This window comes from Salmo trutta, chromosome 13 (assembly GCF_901001165.1).
Source record: "Salmo trutta chromosome 13, fSalTru1.1, whole genome shotgun sequence".
Lineage (NCBI taxonomy): Eukaryota > Metazoa > Chordata > Actinopteri > Salmoniformes > Salmonidae > Salmo > Salmo trutta.
In genome coordinates this window covers 5000333-5011105 of record NC_042969.1, presented here as the reverse complement: position 1 = coordinate 5011105, position 10773 = coordinate 5000333, and the positions used below count along the sequence as shown (strand labels likewise).

Here is a 10773-nt window from a genome sequence, read left to right as displayed (position 1 = left end):
TTGCTCTTGAGAAAATTTTATGTAATTATCCCCTCCAAAGTTGATATCAGATTTTCGCCCCTGTGTGTGTGTGTTTACCACTGGATTAAATGCATGATCAATTTCACAGTTTGTCACGGTGTGGTGGCTTTCTTTGTGCATGTTGGAGCCTGGTATCAATTAACCCATACTCATGATTAGTATTGATTACATTAAATCATGTTAATCATGTATAATTGTAAAGGCGCTTATTAGTGTCAACCCCTCCACTGAGTTTCATTATGGTGTAACCTATGCACTCAGAATTGTCTGACAATGTAGAACACTTCTGAACTAGAGGATCCGCCTCTTGATGTGCTGAGTGTGTCTCTTTAAATCTTGTGGGTGGGTGTAACTCTTTCTTTCCTTCCTTCTCTCTCCCTATATATATATATATACTGTATATATATCTTTCTGTCGGCGGTAGCTATCGCGTTTTGTGAAATAATCATCATTGCTAAAGCTTATAGTAAAGAACGCATGGCTGCCAATCGGGTACTCGTTTACGGAGGAAGAGGCGCACTAGGTAGCAAAATTGTTCAGCACTTCAAATCTAAAGGATGGGTGAGTAGCGTGCTATAGTTTATTTGTTTAAAAAAATAAAGAATACATATAGTATACAAATACGAAATAGTGTGCGCTGTTGCTTGCCACGGTGTCTATTTGCAGTAACCACATGTTAAGTAGACGCTATGGTAAGAAGCAAGGAAAAGGAAATGAATCCATATGAAAGTGTCATCATCGAGACGTTTAAACGTTGAACGATGCCAGCCCAGAACTTTCAGAAAACATATCATCACTTGCATTTTGAGTAAATATCCTACTTTGCAGGATAGCTCGACACCATCATCCTATTTTCAATTGCTTCTTTCTTTTCCAACAATAGTGGGTCGCCAGCATCGATATCGTCGCCAATGAGGAGGCAAACGCGAACGTGCTGGTGAAGTTATCCGAGTCATTTACCGAGCAAGCTGGGCAGGTAGGAGGAGCGCGCTTTCACCTGCTCCCTCTCTGATGTTGACAGTTTTGGCGTAGTGAATGATCCGGTGTCAAGGGAAACGAGCATTGACTTTCCATTTGCAAAACGCTGGATAATTACCGTCATTTCTATGCCACGGTCGAAAACTCTTACTCAATGGTTATGGCCTATAAGGGTCTATTCTATTCATTGCCATATTGAATGTGTCTTTTTTTAAATGCAAGATTAAATTGATTTATTCGTTCTGGCAGCTAGATGTCAACAAATTGTAAACACAGGACGTGGTGACATTCCAAATGATAAAATATGTATTCAAATAAAATGTTATATTAGCAAAACAGACAGAGTCTTGCCCTTTCTAGTAACAGACTGTTTTCTCTTGCTGCAGGTGACAGCAGATGTGGCACAGTTGCTAGGGGACCAGAAAGTAGATGCCATCTTGTGCGTGGCAGGCGGATGGGCAGGAGGAAATTGCAGCTCAAAAGGTCAGAGTTCAACAGCATTTTCCTGAGATATCATCAGTTCAGTTTGAACACACACTGATATGAATGCTTTAAAACCAATTTCCCCTTAGGCTCTTTGTTCGTTCCATTGTATAATGTTCTATTTTAGTTATGTGTTCATTCATTATTACTATGTTGCTCCTCAAACAAAATGTTCTCTTTCTGTATGTATGTTTTAGACTTGTACAAAAACACAGATATGATGTGGAAGCAGAGTGTGTGGACCTCTACCATCTCTAGCCATCTGGCAGCTGTGCACCTGAAGCAAGGGGGACTGCTGACTCTGGCTGGGGCTAAAGCATCACTGGGTGGCACTAGTGGTAAGACCTCTACTCTCTACTGGTGTTCTATTTTTCTGGTGTTCTAAAATATTCTACTGGCATTGTAATTTATTCTATTATGCATTCTATTTTCTCATGTAATGTTGTCATGCTGACCCTGTTAGATTCGTGCCTCTGTTCTGACCACCCTTTCATTCCGACTTTGATGTTCGAGGGACTTTGGCATACTGTCTACTGTCGTCGCGATTTAAGCAGCCAAAACAAATGGCAGCTTATGTCATCAAACAGTTTGTAAAACATGTAACCCATGGGTACAAATAAGCCTATGACATAGGAACTAAAATATGAGTAACATGTTTAATATGATATACATAGTGATATTTCATAATGTCGGACAATTATGAGGAGAGAAATTGTTCCTATTATGTTTTTTCACAGAATGCTGTCTGATATTTTAGACCCTGTATGCATGTGAAGGTGCCTATAGGACCAAGCACCCATGCCATTCCCTGTGTGGTGTGTTACCCATATGATGGCCCTGACAACAATACAACTCCTGACACCAGGGCACCTAAAATCCCTGATAAGCAGTCGCTACAAAGCTCCCGCTCTCATTGGCTGTCTGATTGGGGAGGAGAATGAGTCAGCAGAATTTGGGTCCTGCACATGTGGACATGGTTAGAGTGTGCTGTGCTGTTCTCCTATTGCAATGTAGCTTACTGTAGCATCTAGTGCTAATCTAGACAAAGGCCAGGAAATTGCAGAGATTTCCCTGAGGGGGGTTGGTTTATTTTGACAGTGGTATGTCTAATATTATTTGGGGATGTTTCCTATAGTTTAACTCATCTGTAAGCCAATATTTATTTTTCTTAAAAAGGTTCTACAGTATTTCCCCTCAGGTAATGCTCAGAGCTGCCTTTAGGTGAAGTGTGTGAGTTTTAGAAATACATCTTTAAAACTACTTTGCATTTTATAATGTAGGTAAAGCATTTCCCCCATGCCTTATCAAACATTGACTGCCTTAGGCCTATTCAAAATACAAATGCTCTGTACTATTGACAAAAAAACAAGACAGTGGAAGACAATAGTAGTGCTTAAAGATTGTATGTGTTTAGGGGTTATCTGTGCTTTATTCTAGCTTTAATACTTTACCAGCTACTTGTGCGTCTGATTTACTGAGTTCTCAATATTGATATACTGCCTTTGGGCAGTTTGGGTTCCAGTGGTGTCTTAGTCTTACAAAGCCAGACGCCGACGAAGAGTAAGCTACATTGTAAACATTCCATTGTGGACTAAAAGCTTATGGGTTGATTTGGGGTTAAAGACTGACGTTAGTTAACCATGTGAGCACCCTATGACCCTTATCCTTCACCCTAGATTTAAAAGAGAGGTTGAACTGTCAAATAACATTGATTTAACTTTGGGTGATTCAGCACGCAAGTCTGTTAATCCTCTTTGGGGAAATAGATTCTAAGCACACTTCCTATGAACCATCCTAACGCCAATTGGTAGCACATCTACGCAATCAAATACGACAGTCTCTCCCCAACGAAAGACTATGTGTTCCATTTCATTTCAAATATGTTCCAGTTCAGTTTAGTAGTACAGTATCTTGGAGAGAGAACAACAATTTAAGGAAGAGCTAACTCTCCACCCCTTTCTCTCATTGGTCCATTCTTCAAATGTAGCTGTGGCATGCCTCCGCTGTTTTATATGAGGGTGGGGAGAGCATATTACATTCTTCAAAGAAGTGTTTCTACGTGGAAAATGCTGCGTATTGTTTCCAGATGCTACAAACACAAATATTGAAGGGAAATCAAAAGCATGCTTGTGGAACAAGTAGTCATCTCTCAATAGAACTGTAATGGGCAAATTCTGTGATCCAAAAGCACCTGGAATATTTGTCCATAGTATATGAAGAGGAAATGTGTTGTGAATGTATGTTACATCATAGTTTCCTCAGCTGGTGACTTCAAAATATACTATGTTTGTAATATCACAGATAGTACCAGTTAAAAGTTTGGACACACCTACTCATTCCAGGGTTTTTCTTTATTTTTATTTTTTTTTACATGGTAGAATAATAGTGAAGACATCAAAACTATGAAATAAAACACATGGAATAATGTACTAACCTAAAAAGTGTTAAACAAATCAAAATATATTTTCGATTTTAGATTCTTCAAATTAGCCGCATTCATGACAGCTTTGCACACTTGGCATTCTCTCAACCAGCTTCACCAGGAATGCTTTTCCAAGGAGTTCCCACATCCTGAGCACTTGCTGGCTGCTTTCCCTTCACTCTGCGGTCTAACTCATCCTAAACCATCTCAACTGGGTTGAGGTCGGGTGATTGTGGAGGCCAGGTCATCTAATGCAGCATTCCATCACTCTCTTTCTTGGTCAAATAGCCCTTATACAGCTTGTAGGTGTGTTGGGTTATTGTCCTGTTGAAAAACAAATGATAGTTCCACTAAGCGCAAACCAGATGGGATGGCGTTTCGCTGCAGAATGCTGTTGTAGCCATGCTGGTTAAGAGTGCCTTGGATTTTAAATAAATCACTGACTGTGTCACCAGCAAAGCACCATCACACCACCTCCTCCATTCTTCACGGTGGGAACCACACAGGCAGAGGTCATCCGTTCACCTATACTGCGTCTCACAAATACACAGCGGTTAGAACTAAAAATCTCCAATTTGGACTCATCAGACCAAAGGACAGATTTCCACCGGTCTAATGTCCATTGCTCGTGTTTCTTGGCCCAAGTAAGTCTCTTCTGTTATTTGTCCTTTAGTAGTGGTTTCTTTGCATTTGACCACAAAGGCCTGGTTCACCCAGTCTCCTCTGAACAGTTGATGTTGAGATGTGTCTGTTACTTGAACTCTGTGAAGCATTTATTTGGGCTGCAAATTCTGAGGCTGGTAACTCTAATGAACTTATCCTCTGCAGCAGAGGTAACTCTGGGTCTTTCTTTCCTGTGGAGGTTCTCATGAGAGCCAGTTTCAAAATAGTGCTTAATGGTTTTTGCGACTGCACTTGAAGAAAGTTCTTGACATTTTCCGGATTGACTTACATTCATGTCTTAAAGTAATGATAGAATGTTGTTTCTCTTTGCTTATTTGAGCTGTTCTTGTCATAATATGGACTTGGTCTTTTACCAAATAGGGCTATCTTCTGTATATGTATGTCACAACACAACTGATTGTCTCAAGATTTGTTTACACTTTTTTGCTTGCTACATGATTCTATATGTGTTATTTCATAGTTCTGATGTCTTCACTATTATTCTACACTGTAGAAAATAGTAAAAATAAAGAAAAACCCTGTAATGAGTAGGTGTGTCCAAACGTTTGACTGGTACTGTGTATTACTTTTTAACACTTATTGTGTATATTTCATGTCCCTTGTTATAAGGATGAGATTTATTGGTGTTTTTCTCTCTGCTTATCTGATTTGGCTGTTTGTATAAATGACAACTCACCTATCCAACCATCTCTTCTAGATCACCCTCCCTCTCTTCATCCCTCTGTCTTTCTCTCTCTCCTCAGGCATGGTGGGCTATGGCATGGCCAAGGCAGCAGTCCACCAGCTCTGTCAGAGTCTAGCCGGAGAAGACAGTGGGATGCCCCCTGGAGGTGTGGCCGTAGCCATACTACCGTGAGTCTTCTGATCGCCTGCCAAGTTTATTTCCTAATTAGGAATAGGAAAACCCTGCACTCATTAGAAAGTTGTTGGGAGTTAAATTTTTTGGCAGAAACAGGGGTCAAAGGGTAAATAATGAAAAGAAGGAAATTGTTTATTTTGTGAGGGATGTCACAGTTGTGGGTGTAGTTGACCTCAAATGTCTGGGAGGATCGAAAAGGGTTGCCTGTGCTAAAGGAAGAAGACTCCCTCAGTCGCTCTCGTATTCACCTCATGAGCAGCGATCTGTTTACACTGTTTCATTGATTAACTGATGCATGTAAAGCACTTTTTTGCAATGTCACTATGAGAAGCCTGTATCTGAGTTTTATTGTCAATATTCTCAGGGCTCTGTTATAGTACATTCCAATTACATGAGGTTGGGCTGAGGCCACCTGCCAGGCTACTAATAGCTGTCACATATGGTTAGCATTACCCCCATGACTTGCAGTTCTTCTGCACTACCAATACGTATAGGATGAGGGGTGCTTTGTTCACTGCAACTGTGCACATTGAATAGACTGCAGACTGCAACTGTGCACATTCAACTAATACAACAGATATCTAAAATCATATTTCAATATATGTACGTGTTTATGTAGCAATTATCTTGCTCATCTCAAAATATAACTGTGAAATCAAAGAGGTTGTCGGATGCTCGCTGGCAGAAAATAAGACAATAGAGATATCATCTCTACGCTTCAGCTTTGCTTTTGTGTTTTAATATGTAGACAAGGGGCTTCGCATGGGGCTGTTACAATCAGTCCAGAGCCAGATCCTCAGGCTTCAGGTCAGTTCCTACGACTGCCAGATCACTATCATGTGACTTGATTACACAGGGTAACCTTGGATACGCCGATGAACAGGAAGTTCATGCCTGATGCAGACTTTGGTTCCTGGACACCGCTGGAGTACATTTCAGAGTGAGTGTGATATGGTGGATGATGGGTTGTTTGCATTACTGTTTGTTTTATCTGATATTTAGTTGATCTCAATCTTAAAAATGAAATGTACAGTATATTTATGCTTTAAGACCATCATTAGGTGTATTCCGGGGTTAAGAACATGCATCTCTTGATCAATGTATGACTATAATTATAGACAATCTTTTTATTTGTAAGAGAATTGCTGTATACCAATATTTCGCCAGAAGATGGCAATGCTGGAAAATAGCCTACTCAATTGTATTGTTAAAATCAACACCTTGTCAAAAGATATGTAGAGCCAAATGTCTGGTTTGAATAATACTGTAATGTGATAAAAATATGAATTTGATGGACATATCAATCAACTAATTATCTCCAATCTTAAATTACTTGGATACTCTTGGCTTTTATTACTTACAAATCCTCTTTTCAGGATTTGCCCAAATGTGTTGTAAATGCAATGTTAACTATATAAATATAATTAACATACACTAACATAAATGAGCTATAAATTTTTTTTGTGGGTCTATTCTAAGCTGGCGTATGGAGCCCCTAAAGTTTGTGTTCCTCTATTCATGTCATCTTAGACACAGACCGCTGAGTCTCCAGTCTCTCCTCTGTACCATCGTAGAGATTAGATGGGATTTTATCCAGTTTTATAATCCCAGAATAGTTGGATGTCATTAACCCTGCAGATTAACAGTAGAAACAGATGAGGGTCAGGAAGTATAAATAGAACCAATGGGAGAGGGCAATTCAATTAACACTTTGATACAGTCTCTGCTGCTTCTCAAATGTCCGCTTGATGGACTGGAGTATGAATGTTGACTGACGTGCGAGCAGGCCAGTGTTGTAGTACTCGAGTTCAGGACTCAGGCTTGACTCGGACTCAAGTCACGATTTTTGTGACTCATGACTCGACTCTGACTCAACCAGTGATGACTCGGACTGTACTCCCTGTTCACTCATGACTGCATGGCCAGGCACGACTTGGACTCAGACTTGACTATTGGTGACTTTGTTGTCAGAAATAGCTGGTACTCGCTGTTTATTATCTATACATAGTCACTTTACCCCTACCTACATGGACATATTACCTCAATTACCTCGACTAACCTGTATCCCTGCACATTGACTCGGTACCGGTACCCCCTGTATACAGTACCTTCGGAAAGTATTCAGACCCCTTGACTTTTTCCACATTTTGTTACATTACAGCCTTATTCGAAAATGGATTCAAAAATATATATTCTCAGTAATCTGCACACAATAGCCCATAACAACAACGCGAAAACTGTTTTTTTTTTTTAAATGTTTGCAAATGTATAAAAAAAACACCTTATTTACATAAGTATTCAGACCCTTTGCTATGACACTCGAAATTGAGCTCAGGTGCATCCTGTTTCCATTGATCATCCTGGAGATGTTTCGACAACTTGATTGGAGTCCAGCTGTGGTCAGTTCAATTGATTGGACATGATTTGGAAAGGCACACACCTGTCCTATATGATGTCCCACAGTTGACAGTTCATGTCAGAGCAAAAACCAAGCCATGAGGTCGACGGAATTGTCCGGTATTGTGTGTTGATTGATGAGGTGGGAAAAAACGATTTAATCAATTTCAGAATACGGTTGTAACGTAACAAAATGTGGAAAAAGTCAAGGGGTCTGAATACTTTCCGAATGCACTGTATAGCCTCGTTATTGTTATTTTATTGTATAACTTTTTTTCATACTTTAATTTATAAAAAGTTGTATTAAAAATATATATATATATATTTTAAGGGTTTGTAAGTAAGCATTTCACCTGTTGTATTCAGGGCATGTGACAAATGAAATGTCATTTTATTTGAAAGTCTCTCTCCACTGCATAATTCAACATGCTAGCTACAACAGCACATGTCAGATAGCTACTGTGGCTCCTAGCCTTACCAATGTGCAAGACAGTAGGTCTCGCTTTTAGCACTAACAAGGGACTCGTGACTCGAGTATAAAGACTCTGACTAGGACTCTTCCTCGAACACAAGGGACTTGGGACTCAACTCAGACTCAAGGTTTAGTGACTTGACTACGTCACTGGAATAGGCTAGCTCATGAAAATTTGTTGTTGAAATAGGTAATTGGCTAACAAGATAACTCAAATCACACTAAGAGGCGCAGAGATACTGTATCTACAGTACCAGTCAAAAGTTTGGACACACCTACTCATTCAAGGGTTTTTCTTTATTTTTACTATTTTCCACATTGTAGAATAATAGTGAAGACATCAAAACTATGAAATTACACATATGGAATCCTGTAGTAACCAAAAAAGTGTTAAACAAATCAAAAAATATTTTATATTTGCGATTCTTCAAATTAGCCACTCTTTGCCTTCATGACAGCTTTGCACACTCTTGGCATTCTCTCAACCAGCTTCACCTGGAATGCTTTTCCAACAGTCTTGAAGAAGTTCCCACATATGCTGAGCACTTGTTGGCTGCTTTTCCATCACTCTGCGGTCCAACTCATCCCAAACTATCTCAATTGGGTTAAGGTTGGGTGATTGTGGAGGCCAGGTCATCTGATACAGCACTTCATTACTCTCCTTCTTGGTCAAATAGCCCTTACACAGCCTGTAGGTGTGTTGGGTCATTGTCCTGTTGAAAAACAAATGATTGTCCCATTAACCGCAAACCAGATGGGATGGTGTATTGCTGCAAAATGCTGTGGTAGCCATGCTGGTTAAGTGTGCTTTGAATTCTAAATAAATCACTGATTAGTGTCACCAGCAAAGCACCATCACACCTCCTCCTCCATGCTTCACGGTGGGAACCACACATGCAGAGATCATCCGTTCACCTACTCTGCGTCTCACAAAGACACGGCGGTTGGAATGAAAAATCTCAAATTTGGACTCATCAGACCAAATTACAGATATCCACAAGTCTAATGTCCATTGCTCGTGTTTCTTGCCCAAGCAAGTCTCTTCTAATTATTGGTGTCCTTTAGTAGTGATTTCTTTGCAGCAATTTGACCACGAAGGCCTGATTCATGCAGTCTCCTCTCAACAGTTGATGGTGAGCTGTGTCTGTTACTTGAACTCGGTAAAGCATTTATTTGGGCTGCAATTTCTGAGGCTGGTAACTCTAATGAACTTATCCTCTGCAGCAGAGGTAACTCTGGGTCTTCCTTTTCTGTGGAGGTCCTCATGACAGCCAGTTTCATCAAAGCACATTGTTTTTTGCGGCTGCACTTGAAGTAACTTTCAAAGTTCTTGAAATGGTCCTCATTGACTGACCATGTCTTAAAAGTAATGATGGACTGTCATTTCACTTTGCTTATTTGAGCTATTCTTTCCATAATATGGACTTGGTCTTTTACCAAATCTTCTGTATACCAACCCTACCTTATCACAACACGACTAATTGGCTCAAATGCATTAAGAAGGATAGAAATTCGACAAATTAACTTTTAACAAGGCACACCTGTTAATTGAAATGCATTCTAGGTGACTACCTCATGAAGCTGGTTGAGAGAACGCCAAGCGTGTGCAAAGCTGTCATCAAGGCAAAGGGTGGCCACTTTAAAGAATCTCAAGTATAAAATAGATTTTGTTTTGTTTAACACTTTTTTTTATAGTTAAACATTAGACAACGCTATCGCCATAGTCTCATCCTCTTATTTTTCTTATTTTCTCAAAGTCTTATTTTTCTGTCTTCCAGAACTTTCTTCAATTGGGCCACTGGTGCAGATCGTCCAGCATCAGGCAGTCTGATGCAGCTCACCACCGTGGGAGGCAAGACACAGACCCTACCCACGCAATAGAGGAGAGGGAGGTGGAGAGGGAGGGAGGGAGCGGGATGGTTGGGAGAGACGGTGATAGGGTGGGTCGGGAGGGTTAAAATGAGTCAAAGGGAGAAAGAGGGGATGAACGCTTGGTTGAAGATGTTCCCTCTAAGAACTATTATCAGTATCTCATAACAAATTGTTTGTATTTTTGTGTCTTTTGATGTGGTTTTAATACCTCTGTCTCAATTTGAATAAAACTCCCACATGAATCGTAATCTGATTTAATAATATGTGAGAGACAATCAAAATACTACAACATCACCATAAGCTTGGTACTTTAAACAGTGGAAAATGTAATACACATCTGCTGAAAACAATCATTGAAAAGCAACACATTTTGAGGATTATGGATTTGTAGCAGTTTCACCACCGCCATTGAATTTAACTGGTTATAATTAGACTTATTCGCCTTCCATTAAATATATACCATTTTGAATGGGGTTGGAGACCAGTTACAGTAAATTCTTTATCTGCCTTGTTTGATTTGTTCTAGTGCATGGTCATTTCCAGTGAAATGCTGTAGCCTTCACCACCAGGTGGTGCCCCTGGATA

The 10773-nt window shown here is 39.9% G+C and overlaps 1 protein-coding gene across 1 annotated transcript; it reads left to right on the top strand.

The window, feature by feature from the left end:
* The first annotated feature begins 374 nt into the window (after positions 1 to 374).
* LOC115205098 (dihydropteridine reductase) lies at positions 375 to 10436 on the top strand. The gene is made up of 7 exons (XM_029770729.1): positions 375 to 582; positions 905 to 997; positions 1386 to 1482; positions 1680 to 1820; positions 5332 to 5440; positions 6304 to 6387; positions 10095 to 10436. The coding sequence occupies exons 1-7, from the start codon at positions 499 to 501 to the stop codon at positions 10195 to 10197; spliced, it is 711 nt and encodes a 236-aa protein (XP_029626589.1). The 5' UTR covers positions 375 to 498; the 3' UTR covers positions 10198 to 10436.
* The last annotated feature ends 337 nt before the right edge of the window (positions 10437 to 10773 follow it).